Source organism: Anomaloglossus baeobatrachus, chromosome 4, assembly GCF_048569485.1.
Source record: "Anomaloglossus baeobatrachus isolate aAnoBae1 chromosome 4, aAnoBae1.hap1, whole genome shotgun sequence".
NCBI lineage: Eukaryota > Metazoa > Chordata > Amphibia > Anura > Aromobatidae > Anomaloglossus > Anomaloglossus baeobatrachus.
The window spans coordinates 255453884-255476372 of NC_134356.1; the positions used below are offsets into that span (position 1 = coordinate 255453884).

The following is a 22489-nucleotide window of genomic DNA, read 5'->3' on the forward strand; positions in this document are numbered from 1 at the left end:
TGACCATATGAGAGATCTCCAGGATAGGGATGATAAATAGAAAATAATTGAGAAATAGGTTACAAGGACATGACACAAACAACGACTCATGGTGGGGAGAAACATTATCTTTCCTAAACCCAGATAATTGGTTCAAGGGTCTAAGCTAGTGACTCTCAGGGATCATACAAACCTGTATGCAACTACTATTGTGTGTTTGATTGTATACATTTAGGTCCAGAAATATTTGGACCTAAATGTATTTTATTTTTTATTTAAAATGGAACTATTGAGATGCAATTGAAGTGTAGACTTTGTATGTTTAATTAAAGTGGTTGAACAAATATTCGTATAGCCTGTAAAATGTTTAGGAATTGTAACTATTTTTCTACAAGGAATCTGCATTTAAAGGGCTGAAAAGTAATTGGACAAATTTACTTGAGAACGGCGGCAGCTATAGGCATAGAAGTGGTGTCTAGGTACAGTAAATTAGCCATGCGCTACGCAATGAAACCACCTACAGCGCCACCTGGTGGAAAACAATGGAGTTCGAAAACGGAACGAGATAGAGCAAAAAAGGGAATTACAAAGTTGTAGGGCATCATTAAGTTAATTGCGGTGGACAGGACACACTGTATTATGGACCCCAATCAAGAATAGGTGAAACAGAGGATTTAAATAGAGCTCTCCTGAAATGCCATAAAAAGGGGGAATGTGAGAGAATATACTCCATTTTGTCTCTGCATATCCATCTTTTCGCATAACTCTTCATTCATGGTAATAAAATAGTTAACTCTGCTGGGCAGATAACTTTGTGAATGTATATAAACGCTTGCTTTTGCATTAATGAACCAGAAATCAGCATTTGGACATCATTCTACGGATGTGCTGTTTGATGTCCAAAGATCTTGCAGTCATACTTTAACATTTGAGATTCAAATGGCAATAGAAGAGAGTTGATTTCACTCACAAGGTGTTATTGTTTTACTTGGGAGAAGCATAGTGATTGAGTATGGTTTCTTTGAGTATTGGACAACCTTTTTAAAGGAATGACAATCACTAGCTAAAGATCAAACAGTGTGACGATGTAATTTTTTTCTTTTCTTTGTTGTTATTCCCATTGAATCTGCTGATCAATGAAAATACAATGAATAAAGACTATTCTCTTCAAACTGTCACAAGTAGTGATTTGCCTGTAAGGGTACCGTCACACTTTAGCGACGCAGCAGCGATCCCACCAGCGATCTGACCTGGTCAGGATCGCTGCTGCGTCGCTACATGGTCGCTGGTGAGCTGTCAAACAGGCAGATCTCACCAGCGACCAGTGACCAGCCCCCAGCCAGCAGCGACGTGCAAGCAACGCTGCGCTTGCATGGAGCCGGCGTCTGGAAGCTGCGGACACTGGTAACTAAGGTAAACATCAGGTATGGTTACCCGATGTTTACCTTAGTTACCAGCGCACACCGCTTAGCTTAGCGTGTGCAGGGAGCAGGGAGCAGGAGCCGGCACTGGCAGCGTGAGAGCTGCGGAGGCTGGTAACGAAGGTAAATATCGGGTAACCACCTTGGTTACCCGATGTTTACCTTGGTTACAGCTTACCGCAGGCTGTCAGATGCCAGCTCCTGCTCTCTGCACATTCAGGATTGTTGCTCTCTCGCTGTCACACAGCGATGTGTGCTTATCAGCGGGAGAGCAACAATAAAAAAACGAACCAGGGCTGTGTGTAACGAGCAGCGATCTCACAGCAGGGGCCAGATCGCTGCTCAGTGTCACACACAGCGAGATCGCTAATGAGGTCACAAAAACTGTGATTCAGCAGCGATCCCAGTAGCGATCTCGCTGTGTGTGAAGTACCCCTTAGTCAGTGCCATGCATGTTGCTGATTACAACTTTTAACGAAATCATTCAGCTATTAGACATTGCAGCATGAAAAGTTTTACTTTGGAAAATACAGCAATAGAGGTAACTGTATCGATCAATACAAAAAGAATTTACGTAGACTTTTTAGAAATTCACTGAATTTGGAAAATACAAACAATGTGCAATTCTATTTGCTTGAATTGCCTAAAATGACTCTTGATATTTTACACATTGCAGAAGACTGCATAAGCCTTCGGTTTGGCTTCATCACAATACCTTGCAGCTATCACATCACATGGTATAGCACAGCCAATCAGGACTGGAGAAACTATCATAGCCTGTATAAAAGCAGATGCAGGTAATGAAAGAAGAAAAAGACTCAATGATTTAGACACTAAAATAAAAATATGCATAAATCTCTCAAACAAACACACAGCAAAATAGATTTTAAAAAATGGAATGACAGATTGATGAATAATATTAACAAGCTAGAAGAGGATATTGTAAAGCTTAAACAAAACAAATATAGACGTGACTGTATAGACTATAGGAGTAGAAGTCCATATATACACCTGATAACCCCTTCCTCTCCAGAATCAAATGGTATGCGAGATATCTTGACGATTTAGTTATGATCTGGAGAGGAAGAGGTGCACAAGACATTGATGTTACCTTAAATAAATTGAAACATTACATAAATAACAATAATTTAAATTTGCTGTTCACAGTTGATTGTCATACAAATACCGCACCTTTTCTTGACATTCTACTGATGGGAACTGAAACAGGTCTAATACATACCTCACTATAATATAGGAAGCCCATCAGTGGGAGACTATCTTGCATGCCCATAGTAGCCATACACACTAAACGTAGTCTACCTATCGGAGAATTATTGATAGCCCGCCGCCTCTGTTCTGATGATAACGCTTACTGTATGATTAGGAGAAGAACCGCATTAAAACACGTCTCCAACAAAGAGTATATTCCAATAGATTATTGAATAGAGCTATTAGCATTACGAATACTAGATCCAGAGCTGCATTGTTAGAAGACAAAATCGATTCCAGACTGGAAAAACAAAATTACTTTTTCCACTCCATATAGCAAGGACTTTGAGAATATTAAAAAAATCTTTTACAAATTTACCCCTATGCTACGTCAAGATCCCATATTGGCTAAAATCATGGCCCAAGGAGTTAATGTAGTAGCAAGAAGATCCATAAATATTGGTAATATTATATCTCATAGTCTATAGTTATCAGAAAAGCCCAGGGACACATGGCTTAAAACACTTGGATCATATAAATGTGGAACCAGTCGTTGTCATCTATGTTGCTATATGGATAAAACTACTTTCTTGAAGGACAACTAGAACAATAGACATAATATTACCTCCTTCATCAACTGTGCCACGACATATGTTTTATACAAAGCAACTTGTTCTTTATGCAACAAATATTATATAGGATGTACTTCCAGAATTTTACAAAAGTGGATATCGGAACAGACAAACATTCCGGCATATTCACATCATGCGGCTTCAGATCAAAATAAAAAATATAGATCTATGTCGGGATTGACAAGACACTTCAAAGAACATCATAAAGGAGACTTAACTTACCTTAAAATAACCGGCATTGAAAGGATTAACCGCCCGCATTGTGGGGGAAACTGGTTTCAAATACTCCTCAATGCAGAGGCGAAGTGGATCATGAAACTAGACACCCGACATCTTAACAGTCTGAATTATCGCTCAGATTTACTATATATATTGTGATTATATATGGGTATATATGTATGTATATATATATATATATATATATATATATATATATATATATATATATATATATATATATATATTTATTCTCCAACTCATGTTTTTCATTCTACTTTTCATTTTTGTATTCATTTTCTTATTTTTCTATTTTTCATTTTTTATTATTATTATTATTATTATTATTATTATTATTATTATTATTATTATTATTTCATATACATATATATATATATATATATATATGTATATATATATATATATATTTTACAAGTATTTTTTCATTTATTTTTCTATCTACTCTCTATTTTTTCTTTTTTTTCTTCTTTCATTTTTTCATTCATTTTTGTATAATCCATATTTGCGCAGTGAAAAGGAATGCATGGTTCTACCCAGCCGTCACAATAGCCCTCCCCTCATTGTAGGATATGCGAGTTTCTTGTTCTTCTGTGTTTCATTTGGGATTTTGCCTTTGGGAATTTAAAATGTGTCTGATGTATGCATATTCACCTATGATTAAGGACTTGTTTTTACTTATTGTCCGAAATGCGTAAGTTGCCCTTACAGTGCCTACAAGTAGTATTCAACCCCCTGCAGATTTAGCAGGTTTACACATTCGGAATTAACTTGGCATTGTGACATTTGGACTGTAGATCAGCCTAGAAGTGTGAAATGCACTGCAGCAAAAAAGAATGTTATTTCTTTTTTTTTTAATTTGTGAAAAGTTTATTCAGAGGGTCATTTATTATTCAACCCCTCAAACCACCAGAATTCTGTTTGGCTCCCCTAAAGTATTAAGAAGTATTTCTGGCACAAAGAACAATGAGCTTCACATGTTTGGATTAATTATCTCTTTTTCCAGCCTTTTCTGACTAATTAAGACCCTCCCCAAACTTGTGAACAGCACTCATACTTGGTCAACATGGACAAAGGAGCATTCCAAGGCCATCAGAGACAAGATTGTGGAGGGTCACAAGGCTGGCAAGGGGTACAAAACCCTTTCCAATGAGTTGGGCCTACCTGTCTCCACTGTTGGGAGCATCATCCAGAAGTGGAAGGCTTATGGAACTACTGTTAGCCTTCCACGGCCTGGACAGCCTTTGAAAGTTTCCACCCGTGCCGAGGCCAGGCTTGTCCGAAGAGTCAAGGCTAACCTAAGGACAACAAGGAAGGAGCTCCGGGAAGATCTCATGGCAGTGGGGACATTGGTTTCAGTCAATACCATAAGTAACGTACTCCACCGCAATGGTCTCCGTTCCAGACGAGCCCGTAAGGTACCTTTACTTTCAAAGCGTCATGTCAAGGTTCGTCTACAGTTTGCTCATGATCACTTGGAGGACTCTGAGACAGACTGGTTCAAGCTTCTCTGTTCTGATGAGACCAAGATCGAGATCTTTGGTGCCAACCACACATGTGACGTTTGGAGACTGGATGGCACTGCAAACGAACCCAAGAATACCATCCCTACAGTCAAGCATTGTGGTGGCAGCATCATGCTGTGGGGCTGTTTCTCTGCTAAGGGGCCTGGCCATCTGGTCCGCATCCATGGGAAGATGGATAGCACGGCCTACCTGGAGATTTTGGCCAAGAACTTCCGCTCCTCCATCAAGGATCTTAAGATGGGTCGTCATTTCATCTTCCAATAAGACAACGACCCAAAGCACACAGCCAAGAAAACCAAGGCCTGGTTCAAGAGGGAAAAAATCAAGGTGTTGCAGTGGCCTAGTCAGTCTCCTGATCTTAACCCAATTGAAAACTTGTGGAAGGAGCTCAAGATTAAAGTCCACATGAGACACCCAAAGAACCTAGATAACTTGGAGAAGATCTGCATGGAGGAGTGGGCCAAGATAACTCCAGAGACCTGTGCCGGCCTGATCAGGTCTTATAAAAGACGATTATTAGCTGTAATTGCAAACAAGGGTTATTCCACAAAATATTAAACTAGGGGTTGAATAATAATTGATCCACACTTTTATGTGGAAAATTTATTAAAATTTAACTGAGCAACATAACTTGTTGGTTTGTAAGATTTATGCATCATTAATAAATCCTGCTCTTGTTTGAAGTTTGCAGGCTCTAACTTATTTGCATCTTATCAAACCTGCTAAATCTGCAGGGGGTTGAAGACTACTTGTAGGCACTGTATGTGTGTACTCTCACTTTTGGATCCTTTGTAATTTTAGATATCCAATAAACTTTTGATATTTCAGTATTTCCTATTTTTTGGTGCTGGGTCCACTCTTCACTCCTCAGATGCAGGTAATGCAGCAGTCATTTTGTATTGAACCTTGATAGTCACTCAAAATCACAGCTCATAACTAAAAGAAATAATTAGACAAAATACTGAAGAATCTATAAAGACAATATGTGACAGCACTACTGACATGACTGTTGCTGGTTCCTGCAGGGTTAAGTGGGGTTTGCACTGTAGTGCCTTGCTCCGGGACTCACGCTGCTTTATCTTGGCATGGTTTGCCCTGTCGCCAGTGATAGCTCCTGTATTACAGCATGCACTTCTGGTCTTGTGAGTTCCCTGATCTGTCCTGCTACCCAGCTGACCTTTCCCTGACCTCCGTCTCTTGTGTTTTGTTTGCCTTACCTGTCTTCCTAACCCCGGTCTCATCCTCCATCCCAGTCCCTGCCCCCTCCATTGCCCTGACTGATCTCCTGGCTTCTGGCTTTGGTGACGTTACCTGACCTTATCACGGCTTCTTGCTTTAGTATCTACGTGCGCTCTCCGCTCCTGATTCTTGTGCTTCCATCCGGTTTACGGTTTGCTTATTCCCTCTGTTCTGACATGGCCTCCTGGCACTGACTCTACTTACTGGCTATTCTTTCTGTGTGCGTGTGTTCCTGTGAGCTTAACCACTGCTTTAGGGAGAGTTGTGTCCACTCGGCTTCTGTGCCCCCTGGTGAAATCCTCACAACTGCAATGAAGATTATGCAGTATTTAAAAAAAGTATAGTGGTATACTCTGAAGTGTTATGCTCTGGATTGCTTTTGATTTGTAGGGAATCGACTTGCCACAAATGGAATTTCCAAGAAAAACTTAGCAAATATAGCAAATTCAAATGTGAAAATATTTTGCTTATAGCAACCATTATCAGCATCTTCATAACATTGAAGATTACAAAGAGAGAATACACACAAACAAATTAAAGTGGTCATATCATACAGTCTGGAGAAGGAAATACACACATACAGTTAGGTCCAGAAATATTTGGACAGTGACACAATTTTCGCGAGTTGGGCTCTGCATGCCACCACATTGGATTTGAAATGAAACCTCTACAACAGAATTCAAGTGCAGATTGTAACGTTTAATTTGAAGGTTTGAACAAAAATATCTGATAGAAATTGTAGGAATTGTATACATTTCTTTACAAACACTCCACATTTTAGGAGGTCAAAAGTAATTGGACAAATAAACCAAACCCAAACAAAATATTTTTATTTTCAATATTTTGTTGCGAATCCTTTGGAGGCAATCACTGCCTTAAGTCTGGAACCCATGGACATCACCAAACGCTGGGTTTCCTCCTTCTTAATGCTTTTCCAGGCCTTTACAGCCGCAGCCTTCAGGTCTTGCTTGTTTGTGGGTCTTTCCGTCTTAAGTCTGGATTTGAGCAAGTGAAATGCATGCTCAATTGGGTTAAGATCTGGTGATTGACTTGGCCATTGCAGAATGTTCCACTTTTTTGCACTCAGGAACTCCTGGGTAGCTTTGGCTGTATGCTTGGGGTCATTGTCCATCTGTACTATGAAGCGCCGTCCGATCAACTTTGCGGCATTTGGCTGAATCTGGGCTGAAAGTATATCCCAGTACACTTCAGAATTCATCCGGCTACTCTTGTCTGCTGTTATGTCATCAATAAACACAAGTGACCCAGTGCCATTGAAAGCCATGCATGCCCATGCCATCACGTTGCCTCCACCATGTTTTACAGAGGATGTGGTGTGCCTTGGATCATGTGCCGTTCCCTTTCTTCTCCAACTTTTTTCTTCCCATCATTCTGGTACAGGTTGATCTTTGTCTCATCTGTCCATAGAATACTTTTCCAGAACTGAGCTGGCTTCATGAGGTGTTTTTCAGCAAATTTAATTCTGGCCTGTCTATTTTTGGAATTGATGAATGGTTTGCATCTAGATGTGAACCCTTTGTATTTACTTTCATGGAGTCTTCTCTTTACTGTTGACTTAGAGACAGATACACCTACTTCACTGAGAGTGTTCTGGACTTCAGTTGATGTTGTGAACGGGTTCTTCTTCACCAAAGAAAGTATGCAGCGATGATCCACCACTGTTGTCATCCGTGGACGCCCAGGCCTTTTTGAGTTCTCAAGCTCACCAGTCAATTCCTTTTTTCTCAGAATGTACCCGACTGTTGATTTTGCTACTCCAAGCATGTCTGCTATCTCTCTGATGGATTTTTTCTTTTTTTTCAGCCTCAGGATGTTCTGCTTCACCTCATTTGAGAGTTCATTAGACCGCATGTTGTCTGGTCACAGCAACAGCTTCCAAATGCAAAACCACACACCTGTAATCAACCCCAGACCTTTTAACTACTTCATTGATTACAGGTTAACGAGGGAGACGCCTTCAGAGTTAATTGCAGCCCTTAGAGTCCCTTGTCCAATTACTTTTGGTCCCTTGAAAAAGAGGAGGCTATGCATTACAGAGCTATGATTCCTAAACCCTTTCTCCGATTTGGATGTGAAAACTCTCATATTGCAGCTGGGAGTGTGCACTTTCAGCCCATATTATATATATATAATTGTATTTCTGAACATGTTTTTGTAAACAGCTAAAATAACAAAACTTGTGTCACTGTCCAAATATTTCTGGCCCTGACTGTATCAACTAACTGTAAGGTACCACAGTGCTATCTGCTCTACACCATTCCTCCTTCATAAGCCACAAAGCTGATATATTTAAAATATATATTTATATTTAAAACTGCATTAAGAGAAATTAAAATATAACTGGTAGATAAGCAAAGTCAATCATATGTTGACAGGTTTTTTGAATGTGTTGACCCAGAACATGGCATCTTGTTTGGTGTGTGGGATGAGGCTAAATTTCTTTACTAAGGTCAATATCTTGCCTTCAAAGGAAATTAGATTGACTTATTCCCACTTCAGACATTTTTAGCTTATCAGGATAAGCCATAAACATCTAAAATATTTGTGCCTCACTACTACCATGCCTATCTTGACAATGGAGTCCTATGTTGGGCCATTTGAAGAGAGAGGTTGGTCTACATACCTGTCACTTTGCAATCACTTCTATAAGCAGTATAAGTAAAGTTGGAATCACCTTAACATTCACAGGGGTCTCATTAAAAAATACCTTTCTCTCGTATGAGAAATAGTATTTAAAGAGATATTTCAGTGGATATACCTATCCAAACGTCTAGATCACGGGGGATTTCAATGGCTGAGACCCCTAAGAATCACTAAAACAGAGCACTTTTGTCCTTTTCTGAATGAAGATGCGGTGTACATGCGCAACCTCCCCTCTAGTCATTTGCTCCTTTCAAACATGGTATAAATGTTCCTCCTTCTGTCAATCATTGGGGACTCAGCGATCAGATACCCATCAATCTAGAATTTATCACCTCAGCTCAAATTAGGTGATAATTTCATTTTATCTTGAATTTTTATACCTTTTAAAGTGGTTTTCAGTGACACTAAATATATTAAAGAACAAAAATTGTCGAGTAAAAAAAAATAGCTTATCATTATTGTACATTTATTGGGCATGCCAATGGTAAATATTGTACAAAGTCTGTAAATTTACAGTATGTGGTATCCCAGTATCCATTCTACTGTTGCTGAGTTATCAGTTGTCGTGTGGCAGTAGATCTGTTCCAGTATGCCATAATTACTTTGATAAAAAAATTGTTTAAAAGAACAGAGAGTCCTCAGTGGTTGATACCTTTTAATGGCTAACTGAAAAGATGGTAATAATTGCAAGCTTTCGAGACTACTCAGGTCTCTTCATCAGGCATGCCTGATGAAGAGACCTGAGTAGTCTCGAAAGCTTGCAATTATTACCATCTTTTCAGTTAGCCATTAAAAGGTATCAACCACTGAGGACTCTCTGTTCTTTTAAACAATTTTTTTATCTCTACTGGCTAACACGGTACAAAGATATATTTTACTTGTATCATAATTACTTTGTTCACTGTGAGTCGGGCAGTACTTAATGCATTGTGTTATGCTATACGTACACTGGGGTTTGTTAAATGTACTTTGCTGCCATCTACTGGTCAATGAATGGATACGAAAGTTAGGTGTTCATTACTCTCACAACAAGCTGCCATGGAAACAGCTGGAAGTAGTCTCCCACCTCAGAGCTGACACATCCAGTAAACTGGACCAAACAGATCTAGTCAGAAAAGAGGGAAGAAGCTGCCAGAATCTCAATCCCAGTCCATGCTGAGGGGACTTCTTTTCCTTCATATAATCAACTCCACAAAGCAGAGAAGTTTTGTACAGCCACGAGAGATAAGGCTGAACATGTACTCTCCTGCATACTTTCTATGTGCTTCCAGGCAGAACCAGTGTAACGTGACGTCTATGGAACAAACTCTGTCTTCCTTACCCCCTACAATAGGAAATAGTAGCGCCAAAACCATGAGTAACTCCATACCACTAGTGTGTTGCAACGGGGAGCCAACCCGTTAAGATCCCTACATCAACAAAGCATTACCTGGACTAAGCATTGTATTACCTCTTACAGCAAGTGAGAAGAACTGTACTCTAGCTGCCCTTGTTTCATAAGGAGAAGACACCTACTTTCATAGGCAAAATGCTAAGTATATCATATACAGTGAACTGCTGCCACGTTCCCTTTAAGAGAAAGAGTGTATGCTATTTTTCACTTGAGTAAAGTGTTATGTTTGTAAGTTCACCCTTGTGTCTGGCTGCTTGTGATTGCACAAACATCACTCCAACACCTGCACCTAGACACCACCTTCATAGGTGCACCTCCGGGTGGTCCTATACCATCTTCGTAAGTGCCACCTCCTACTATTGACAATTATTGTGGACACGCAGGAAACATTCCAATGACCCACTTCAGCTACTGTGACAGTACTATCTGCTGCCAGTGAAACTACATTTCCTAGCTGGCCCCTCTGCAACATCTGGCATCTCCCCCATGGGTCATCACATTTATTTTAACAATATATGAATAGATGAAGGTCATCTCTGTGACTTGTATGCATATACTCTCATATAATCATGTAACCATGGTGTATAATCTTTTGATATATAGAAGGTCATATGACTCAAGGACAGCTTACCCATTTTAATAATGACATCCCAGTGTGGTCCGATTTTCACGGACTGTCAGAATGGAGAAGGTGGAGACACATTTTATTTCTCCACGTACGAGAAAAACAGATGCCACTTGGACCACACTCTGGTCAACTCTGAGCAAAGTCTGATCAAAATAATGGTTCATTTTTCTTCTACATGGAAAACCGGACTTGTGAATGAGCCCTTATGCTTGTTTTGAAGTTGACTGGATCACAAGAGCAAGCCGTTAGCATCTGGCCCTAGTCAGCTTTAGTGCACTGCTTACAAAGTAGGTGTCAGGCATGGTCGGTATCCTAGGCAACAAGCTATAAACAAAGAACAGTATACATATGTGAAGAATGGCTGTAAATGTTATTAAACAGTAAGTTGTAAAAGTGCTTGCTTTTGATAGCATTATCCAACAATATTCATCTGAGAAGAATGGATTAATCCTTTATTTCCTAATGACCTGCTCGGTGGTCTCCCTGCTAACACGCTTGCCCCTCTCCAGTCCATCCTTAACTCTGCTGCCCGGCTGATCCACCTCTCTCCTCAATACCACCCCGCTTCTCCTCTCTGCAAGTCCCTCCACTGGCTCACAATCTTCCACCGTATCCAATTCAAACTACTAACACTGAGCTACAAGGCTGTGCATAATCTGTCTCCTCCGTATATCTCTGAACTAATTTCCCACTACACTCCAACACGTCACCTCCGGTCCTCCCAAGATCTCCTTCTCTCCTCCTATCTCATTCGCTCCTCACGCAACAGACTCCAAGACTTCTCCCGAGCATCCCCAGTCTCCTGGAACTCGCTGCCTCAACATGTCAGACTATCTGCTACCCTTGCAAGCTTCAAATGGTACTTGAAAACTCATCTGTTCAGAAATGCCTATAATCTACAATGACCTCACTGCTTCACCACCATGCAGAGCTGCCGCCCGAGCACCGTGTAGAGCTGCCGCCCGAGCAGCGTGCAGAGCTGCCGCCCGACCACCGTGCGGAGCTGCCGCCCGATCACTGTGCAGAGCAGCTGCCTCACCACCTTGCGGAGCTGCCGCCTAACCACCGTGCAAAGCTGCCACCAGACCACCGTGCGGAGCTGCCGCCTAATCTACACCCCACCTACTGTCTCCTCCCCAAAATCTTATAGAATGTAAACCCACAAGGGCAGGGCCCTCTTCCCTCTGTACTAGTCTGACTATTGTAACTTGTATATGTATTTTGTATGTAACCCCTTCTCATGTACAGCACTATGGAATTAATGGTGCTCTATAAATAAATAATAATAATAATGATGTTGCAGCAAGCCGTTGTATATTTGACAAAGCAGCTGCCCATCAGACAAGCAATACACACCTGCCTTACATTGCAAGGTACCTTAGCCTAAAGCTAGATGAATAGGACCTTGTATTGTGGATTATAATAATTCAGTTAAGGTTTCTCTTAACATTTTTTTTTCTATGTCACCAGCATCTGCTGGGAAAATGGGGCATCAATAACATTTTCTACTATATTTTTATAACTGTACATGACATCAGAATGGAAATCTCCCCATTTAATCAATCGTCAGGAAGATAACCAATGAGTTATCCAATCCTTATATTAGATGCATTGTACTCAGTTCAAGTGCACACAGTGAACATTTTTCTAGTGGATTTTTCAAACAAGATTTGTGTGTTTAAAATAGACAACATTTTAATTTCATTGAAAAATTACAAAAAATAATTATTAACCCCTCCATTTGTCTTTTACTGTACTTACATTATCACTCCATTATTTTATTCTTATAGCATGTAATTTATTGTTTTTAAATTTAGAGGAGATAATAACATACCTGGATATGGAACGTGAAACCAGGGAGAATTCTCAATTGCATCACTATTAATGTCAGTCCGCGCAGCAAATCCATATTCTATTGGGTTTGTTGGAAACACATCGAAATGTGTCAAAATGTAACAAATCAGCCAGGATAAACACATCCCTAGTAATACCTGGGTAAAAAAAAAATAGTTAAACATTTTCCATATGTAAATGATGAAATTATGTACATTTTAGTATTTTTAGAAGTTAAGACAGAATAGCTCAGGGCCACAGTGGAACAGTAATTATTAGTTTAATTACTAAATTCAGGCTCTTCTATCTAGATGTGCAGAAATCCTGCTACTTTAAAGACGCACTTCCATTAAAATTTTTATCTTCTTTATATGTTGCAGTGATCCTATTATATTGCATTGTGTACTTACAATTGCTTATTTTGCCTTTCTACCCAGTTAATTCTTCTGTTTTCTATTAGGGTTATAACATCACATGATAAAAAAACTGACTAGCTGAATCCTTCTAAGCTCTATTTAGAAAAAGAAAGTTTCTTTTCGCAACATGAGTCTGGACAGAAGTTTTTGACAGAAGGAGGAGGGAGCAGCTGGGTCAGGAGTTGAAGAAGGAAATTATTCAAGTGGGGACAAGTGAATTCTATATAGAATTTTTATATAGAGCACATAAACTAGAAGCATTTACTGGGTAGAAAAGTAAAATGAGCAATTTTAAGTACACACTGCTATTAAATATATATGATGATTGCAATATATTCTGAAGATATAAACTTTGATGCTTCTTTAAAATCTGATCACTGCATCCTTAAAAATTGTTTTTTAAGCTTCTCAATGATCAGTACAGTAGAATTACCAAAACTGTTTTGATCCCGCTAAGCAGTTAGAAACATGGAAGTGGGGGAGGGGAATGTTGCCTGCTTTGTACTACTACCAAGGAAGGCGAAGCCTATCACCTACTCGTCAACACTGCAGGGGCTGAATTAGTTAACTAGTTGTGGTCACCTTCAGACTGCCTCTCCATTGAGGTGAGATTAGAATCTCACATCAGGTTGCAAATTGAGGAATCTTCCAAGATATGAGAGTGTGATTCTGCCATTATCCTAGAATGTAGGAAAACAAATGGCTAGCTTGGAGAGAAGGTACAAGACCAGTCCACTGCTGTCAATTTAAGGGCTTGTGCGCACGTTGCTTGCGTTTCCGCAGCGTTTTAAGCTGCAGCGTCACATTGTCAAAATGCATGCGTTCTGCTTCCCCAGCAAAGTCTATGAGAATCATGAAAAATCCGTGCACACGTTGCTTTTTTCAATGCAGCGTTTGGAAAGTAAAAAATTTGACAAAATCTCTGCGTTTAAAAAAGCAGCATGTCAATTCTTTTGAGCGTTTGGCAGCGTTCTACAACCATTAAAATCAATGAGGTGTAGAAAAACGCTACCAAAATGCTAAGCAGTGCGTTTGCACTGCATTTTGGTTGCGATCTGCATGTTTATTTGACATAACAAACGCAGGTCTTTCGGTCTCTCTCTCTCTGTCGATGTCGGTCTCTCCCTCCCACCCCCTCTCTCATACTAATCGATGCCCTATCACCGGCGCGGCGCTGCACGGCGTTCACACTGTGCTTCTCCTCTTTTGAAAATGCCAGCCGCTCATTATTCCATCTCGTATTCCCTGCTTCCCCCACCCACCGGCGCCTATGATTGGTTGCAGTCAGACACACCCCAATGCTGAGTGACAGCTGTCTCACTGCAACCAATCACAGCCGCCGGTGGGCATGTCTATATCGTGCAGTAAAAAAATAAATAATTAAAACAAAACAATGTGAGGTCCCCCCCAATTTTGATACCAGCCAGGGTGAAGCCGCATGGCTGAAGGCTGGTATTCTCAAGATGGGGAGCTCCACGTTATGGGGAGCCCCCCAGCCTAACAATATCAGTCAGCAGCTGCCTGGAATTGCCGCATCCATTAGATGCGACAGTCCCGTGACTCTACCCGGATCATCCCGAATTGCCCTGGTGTGGTGGCAATCGGGGTAATAAGGAGTTAAAGGTAGCAGCCCATAGCTGCCACTAAGTCCTAGGTTAATCATGGCAGGCATCTCCCCGAAATACCTTCCATGATTAACCTGTAAGTTAAAGAAAATAAACACTCACATCCAAAAAATCCTTTATTTGGAATAAAAGACAAAAAAACATCCTCTTTCACCACTTTATTAATCCCCAAATACCCCTCCAGGTCCGACGTAATCCACATGAGGTCCCACAACGCTTTCAGCTCTGCTACATGGAGCTGACAGCGAGCGGCCACAGACCATGACCGCTCTCTGACAGCTCCACACAGCAACTGAAGTGAGCTGGGCGATCAGCGATGACGTCACTCAGATTACCCGCCACCGGGATAGGCATAGGTGGTCTCCTTGACTGGAGACTGCCCTTCTTGTGGTTGTTCCTTCCTGGTGAAAGACCTTGCCAGTTTCCTGTCAGCGTTGAGAAACATGTGATGGTGTCTCTGCAGGCTTTCTTGTTTTGAATATTTCCCAGGGGGCATTGCTCTAGAATCACTGCATTGAGAAACACGTGATAGTGTCTCCGCGGTGTTGGATGTTGATCTTCCTAAGGTCAACCATGCTTGCTTATGTAGTCTTCTACTAGGCAATGCTCCCACTAGCCAGTTTCCTACTCCACACTGATGAGGGGCAAATACCCCGAAACAGCTGTCTGTCAATGGATACCATGTTAGGCATAGGTGGTCTCCTTGACTGGAGACTGCCCTTCTTGTGGTTGTTCCTTCCTGGTGAAAGACCTGGCTAGTTTCCTGGCAGCATTGAGAAACATGTGATAGTGTCTCCGCAGGTTTTCTTGTTTTGAATATTTCCAAGGGGGAATTGCTCTAGAATCACTGCGTTGAGAAACACGTTATGGTGTCTCCGCGGTGTTGGATGTTGATCTCCCTAAGGTCAACCATCCTTGCTTATGTAAGTTTGAAATATAGCAGATAAGGAAAAATAAGCTTTTTGACTTTTGGAGAACAATTTTAACTGGAATACAGTAACTTGCAAAGTCCTTGACACATATGCAATTCCCCAGAGAATACTTAAGCAGCAGAAACATACCATACATAACACCAGCTTGAATACTACACACCTCAAGGAATTTGTTTTTAGATGTAGTGATCATTTTGGAACAGAAGTGCTTCAAAAAAATGTATCACATTGTCATGCTAATATTAAAAGGCTATGTTCGCACATACCTGCTGATTATTCTGCAGCGATTTGACAGCACATGTGCGCTTCAAATTGCTGCAGAAACACTGCATAATGGATGCAGTGTTTCAGCACAATATATCCCGATTTCATGGTTTATGGCTGCTTCCCCCACCATAGACAGAGTGGGAGCTGCATCCAAAGCGCACAAATTATTTGACATGCTGCTTTTTTGAATGCACGGATTTGGGTCAAAATTTTAGCACCAAAATCGTTGCGTTCATAAAAGCAACGTGCGCACAGATTATGCACAATCTACATAGATTGTGCAGGGGACGCAGGTCGCATGCATTTACGCTGCAGTGCATTACGCAGCGTAAATGCATGTAATTACGGAACGTGCGCATGAGCCCAAACTCACATTACTTTTTTCAATTAAAATATTACTTGAGCCACGAATTTTCGCAATAGGCAGCAAGAGAATATGGTCCTAAAATTTGTTACCTAATTTCTCTTGAAAGCGTGATGGAAGGGCAGGAGTGCTATTTGACTTTTGGAGCTTACATTTTGTAGGAATATATTGTGATTGCTATGTTGAAATGCAGAGTTCCTAAGGAGCCAAAACAGCACAAAACCCTACAAGTTACCCCATTGTGAATATCTCTCAAAGAATTCATCTAGGGGCATTGTGACCATTTTGGATGAAAATATGCTTGACAAAAGTTAAAACAATGTGATGCAAAAATTAAAAATTACATTTTTACGTTTAGCTACTAGGGATGATCGAATACTTTGATTATTCAGCTTCACAAATATTTTCCGAATACCTCGCCGCTATTCGACTATTCGCGAATATTTGATGCGCAATGTAAGTCTATGGGAAACCTGAATAACAACTATTCAGAACTATTCGGGCTTCCAATAGACTTACACTGCACATCGAATAGTCGAATAGCGGCAAAGGTATTCGGAAAATATTAGCGAAGCCGAATAATCAAAGTATTCGATCATCCCTATTAGTTACATCTTTTTTCCTGAAGTAGTTTGTGGGTGTTATTTGAAAAGATCTGAGGATCCAAAACAGCAGAAATCCCCTCTAAAATGATCCCATTTTGCTATTTAAACTGAAAGAATTCATCAGTGACTATTTTGACCCTCTTCCAGAAATTAAGAGGATGTTTCAGAATAAAAGTTGTAAATATGCAATTTGAGTGCTCAATAATAGAGATGAGCGAACCGGTCGCGGTTCGGCTCGAGGTCAGTTCGCCGAACGGGGGTCCCGTTCGAGTTCGGTTCGTCGAACCAAACTAGAACCAATAGGCTAGAATGGGAGGCAATCACAAACACATCAAAATGCATGATAAATGTACACAAACAGTTAATAAACATTGCCATAACACTTACCGGTCCCCGCGATCCCTCCTGCACTCTGTCTCCTGCCGCTATTCCATCCGATGATCGCTGAATCCTCCCGGTGACCGGCACTGCCAGAAGAGAAGCAGGACCTATCATGACGTCAAAATAGCCATGTGACCAGTCAGGTGGCTATTATCTCATTGGCTACAGACTGGTCACATGACTATGACACGTCATGTAGGACCTGCGAGTGCATCTCTCCGGTACACGGTGCACATTTGTGTATCGCCGTGTACCGGCGATATGCTCTAGCACACGGTCGACTCCCCATTCCGTTAGGGACCGGCTGACACAGCCGGTCATTAACGGAGATCACCGTTGCCATAGCAACGCAGTTAGCGGTGACGCCACCGCTAACCGCGGCTCCGGGAGCACCGTTGCTATGGTAACGCGTCTGTCAGCGTTACCGCTAGCAGCACTGATCACTCACGGAGTGAAGGCTGCACGCTGCTTCCCGATTGTAGTGAAGATTGTAGTGAGGATGAGGTGCCCCAGCCCATGATGGGCTGGTGCACCTCATCCTCACTACAATCGTCACTACTACTACACTAGTGAGGATTGTAGTGAGGATGAGGTGCCCCAGCCCATCAAGTAATGGGCTGGGGCACCTCATCCTCACTACAATCCTCACTACAATCCTGAAGTGCAGTTTCTTCAAATTCATTTAAAGGCACTTGGAACGCTGAAATTGCTGCTTATAATCTAAGCCTCTATTAAAAACCTCTTATCAGCGCTGGTTTATTGGGGATTTATTGGGCTGACAGGGGGTAATAAAGATGGAGTCTCTAATGTGTCTGTGTATTTATTTCTATTAAAGTATTTTTTCTCTGTGTGGTGTCTTTTTTTTAACCCTTTATTGGAGATTCTTAATGGCCGGGTCAAACGTGCCTGACATTAAGAATCTCTGGCTTAATACTGGCTAGTAAAACAAAGCCAGTATTAACTCATGATTACCCAACAAGCCACCCGGCTCCAGGGCTGTTGGAAGAGTTGGATACAGCGCCAGATGATGGCGCTTCTATGAGAGCGCCATTTTCTGGGACGGCTGCGGACTGAAATTCGCAGCAGAGGCGCCCAGAAACCTCGGGCTAACCTGTGCTGCGGATTCCAATCCCCAGCTGCCTAGTTGTACCCGGCTGGACACAAAAATAGGGCGAAGCCCACGTCATTTGTTTTTTAATTATTTCATGAAATAAGTGAAATAATTAAAAAAAAAGGGCTTCCCTATATTTTTGGTTCCCAGCCGGGTACAAATAGGCAACTGGGGGTTGGAGGGAGCCCGTAGCTGCATGCTGTACCTGGCTAGCATACAAAAATATGGCGAAGCCCACGTCATTTTTTTGGTGGGCAAAAAACTTCTGCATACAGTCCTGGATGGAGTATGCTGAGCCTTGTAGTTCTGCAGCTGCTGTCTGCTCTTCTCCATACAGACACACAGCAGCTGCAGAACTACAAGGCTCAGCATACTCAGCATACTCCATACAGGACTGTATGCAGAAGTTTTTTGCTGAAAAAATTATGTGGGCTTCGCCATATTTTTGTATGCTAGCCAGGTACAGCAGGCAGGTACGGCTGCCCCCAACCCCCAGTTGCCTCTTTTTTTTACCCGGCTGGGAACCAAAAATAAAGGGAAGCCCTTTTTTTTATTATTTCATGAATTTCATGAAATAATTAGAAAACAAATGACGTAGGCTTCGCTCCATTTTTGTGTCCAGCCAGGTACGTCTAGGCAGCTGGGGATTGGAATACGCAGCATAGGTTGGCCTGAGCTTTCTGGGCCCCACTGCTGAGAATTGCAGTCTGCAGCCGCCTCAGAAAATGGCACTTTCATAGAAGCGCCATCTTTTGGCGCTGTATCCAACTCTTCCAGCACCTGCCTGCTATACCTGGCTAGCATACAAAAATATGGCGAAGCTCACGTCCTTTTTTTGTAGTTTTTTGGCCAAAAAATTTAAAAATGCTTCCCTGGATTTTCCATTGCCAGTGAAGGTAACACCAAGCAGTGGGGGTTAGCAGCCAGTAGCTGCTTGGATTACCCTTAGCTAGCAATACAAAAAATGCAGCGGGAGCCCATATATATTTTTTTAATTATTTATTTAAATAACTAAAAACAAAATTGGCTTCCCGGTATTTTGATTGCTGGACATCACAGTGCTGTAAAAATAAATCTTTAAAAAAAATGACATAGCGCTCCGCGGTATTTTTGATTCTCAGCGAAGATAAAGCAGACAGCTATGGGTTGCCACCCCCATCTGCCTGTCGTTACCTTGGTTGGCAATCAAAATACAGGGAAGCCCATTAATTTTTTCTATTTAAAAAATAGTTAAAAAAAAATGACGTTGGGTCCCCCCATTTTTGATAGCCAGCTAGGGTAAAGCAGACGTCTGTAGCCTGAAAACCACAGCTGGAAGCTTTACCGTGGTTGGGGATCCAATGTGGAGGTCCCCCCAGGCTCTTTTTTTATAATTATTTTATAAATATTAATAATTACACAAAAAAGTAGGGTCCCCTCCAAATTGGATCACCAGCCAAGGTAAAGCGGACAGCTGTAGTCTGGTATTCTCAAGGTGGGAAGGTCCATAGTTATTGGGCCTTCACAGCCTAAAAATAGCAGGCTGCAGGCACCCCAGACGTGGCGCATCCACTAGATGCGCCAATCCTGGTGCTTCACCCCAGCTCATCCCGTGCCCTGGTGCAGTGGCAAACGGGGTAATAAATCGGGTTGATACTAGCTGTAAAGTCACCTGAGATCAAGCCCAGCAGTTTGTGATGTCATGGCGTCTATTAGATACCCAACATCATAAACTGTCAGTACTAACAAAAACAAAAAATCGACAAAAGAAATTTATTTGAAAAAACAGTCCCCAAAACATTTCCTCTTTCACCAATTTATTGTAAAAAAAAAATAAAGGGGTCCCACGACGACTCTGGACCGTCTAGAATATGGGGGGGAGACACTCAGGGAACGTATCCCCCATTTTCTAGGAGTGCGGACCCTTCATGTGAGGAGTGTGGGTGCAATGAATCTGCACTCACTCTCCCCGGGTCCACAGCAGCAGAGTCCATGTCGTAATGGTTGCTACCAAAGCTGCAATGCCCTGCTCATGAGGTAAGGGCATGCCTAATCAGGAGAACTACTGTAGAGGAAGCTCTGCTCACTGGTATATAGGTGCTCAGAGGTAATAATAGATAAAATTAGTGAGTAACCTCGGCACTCTAAATCTCCCAGACTAAGTCAGTAAGTCACAATGGATAGTAATGCAAAATCACTCTTTATTGGTCCGTATTAAGAAAAAAAATTTTTTCATAAGCATATATGTTTTTGTCCAAAACAAGTTACAAATGACGTTTCAGCCTGAGCCTTCGTCAGATTGGACTTATCTGCATGTAATCATGAAAAATGACAATAATCAGTATCACATAAGAGTGAGAGAACAATAACATAAACTCGAACAATGTAGAGGTACAATTGGGATGCAGCAAAAAAATTGCAACACAGCAAGAAATGAAACACATGATACAAATGTCATAATACAGTACAAGGACAATATAGTAATGACAAATATGGGGTCAGAGTAGGCTTAGACAGCTCTGGTACGAAAAAGATGTCAATCATAAAGTAACATGTGCAGTAGATGTAGAGCTACACTATGCATGGCAGAGCTAATGGGTAGACCGACCATAGAAAAAGAACGGAGAAAAAGTGGAGAAAAAATGTAGAAAAAGTGGAGAAAAAGTGGAGAAAAAGTGGAGAAAAAGTGGAGAAAAAATGTAGAAAAAGTGGAGAAAAAAATGTAGAAAAAATGTAGAAAAAGTGGAGAAAAAGTGGAGAAAAAGTGGAGAAAAAGTGGAGAAAAAGTGGAGAAAAAATGTAGAAAAAGTGGAGAAAAAATGGAGAAAAAGTGGAGAAAAAGTGGAGAAAAAATGGAGAAAAAGTGGAGAAAAAGTGGAGAAAAAGCGGAGAAGTGGAGAAGTGGAGAAGAAGTGGAGAAGAAGTGGAGAAGTGTTTGTTCATGCCAGATGGGAGATAAATAATTTTTTACCGGCGCTGTCATTTACTGTAACGTGATCATCGGTGTACGGTGTATACCTGTGATCACGTGAGCGGGGACCGGAAAAACCGTCCTGAATCATGATCTCCAGGGTCTCAGCTAGCCCTGAAACCCCGGAGATTTTCTGACGCTGGGGGGCGTTATTCACTTATTTCTGCCTGCTGTTTATAAACGGCAGATCAGAATAAGGCTACATTAACACGACCGATCCATTTTTGTGGTCTGCAAAAAACAGTCCGTTTTTTTTCACGGGTGCATCCGTGTGGCATCCGTTTTCGTTCCGTAGACGGTCCGTATGTCATCTGTTTGTCATCCGTGTGCCTTCCGTTTTTTTTGTGTACTGCAAAAAAACTGAATGAGGGTAAATGCATAAATTTACCCAGGATCCATAGCTTCATCCTACATGAGGCGGTCACATGTTCACTCCAGTGCCATTTTCTACTGCTTTTCACAGCGTAGAGCGCTCTGGTGATTTTCTTGTGCTTGTGCACTTCATATCAGTCTTTTCTGTCATTATAATGGCAGAAAGACACATAATGTCCCACTCTCCTGCATTTTGTAATTTTGCACCCTTTGGTGCCTTTCATGTGGCACTAAGGGGTGCTTAGCTTTGTATTTAGCCAAAAAAATGAAAAAAAAAAATGACGTAGGGTTCCCCCTATTTTTGTAGCCAGCTAGGGTAAAGCAGAAGGCTGCAGCCTGCAGAACACAGCTGGCAACCTCACCTTGGCTGGTAATCCAAAACTGAGGGCACCCCACGCTGTTATTTTAAATTAAATAAATAATTAAAAAAAAAAAACACGTAGGGGTCCCCCCAAAATTGGATCACCAGCCAAGGTAAAGCAGACAGCTGGGGTCTGATATTCTCAGACTAAGGAGGTCCATGGTTATTGGACTCTCCCCAGCCTAAAAATAGCAGGCCGCAGCCGCCCCTGGTGCGGTGGCAAACGGGGTAATATATGGGGTTAATACCAGATGTGTAATGTCACCTGGCATCAAGCCCTGGGGTTGGTGAGGTCAGGCGTCTATCAGATACCCGACATCACCAACCCAGTCAGTAATAAAAAAAAA

At 41.5% G+C, this 22489-nt stretch overlaps 1 protein-coding gene across 1 annotated transcript in view; it reads right to left on the reverse strand.

Annotated features, from left to right (window-relative positions):
- Positions 1 to 22489, reverse strand: part of LOC142303441 (solute carrier family 23 member 2-like) — a 511942-nt gene that overhangs the window by 313521 nt on the left and 175932 nt on the right. Inside the window, exon 7 of the mRNA XM_075344788.1 lies at positions 12760 to 12916. Coding sequence (XP_075200903.1) covers positions 12760 to 12916 — 157 coding nt within the window. The remainder of the gene's footprint in view (positions 1 to 12759; positions 12917 to 22489) is intronic.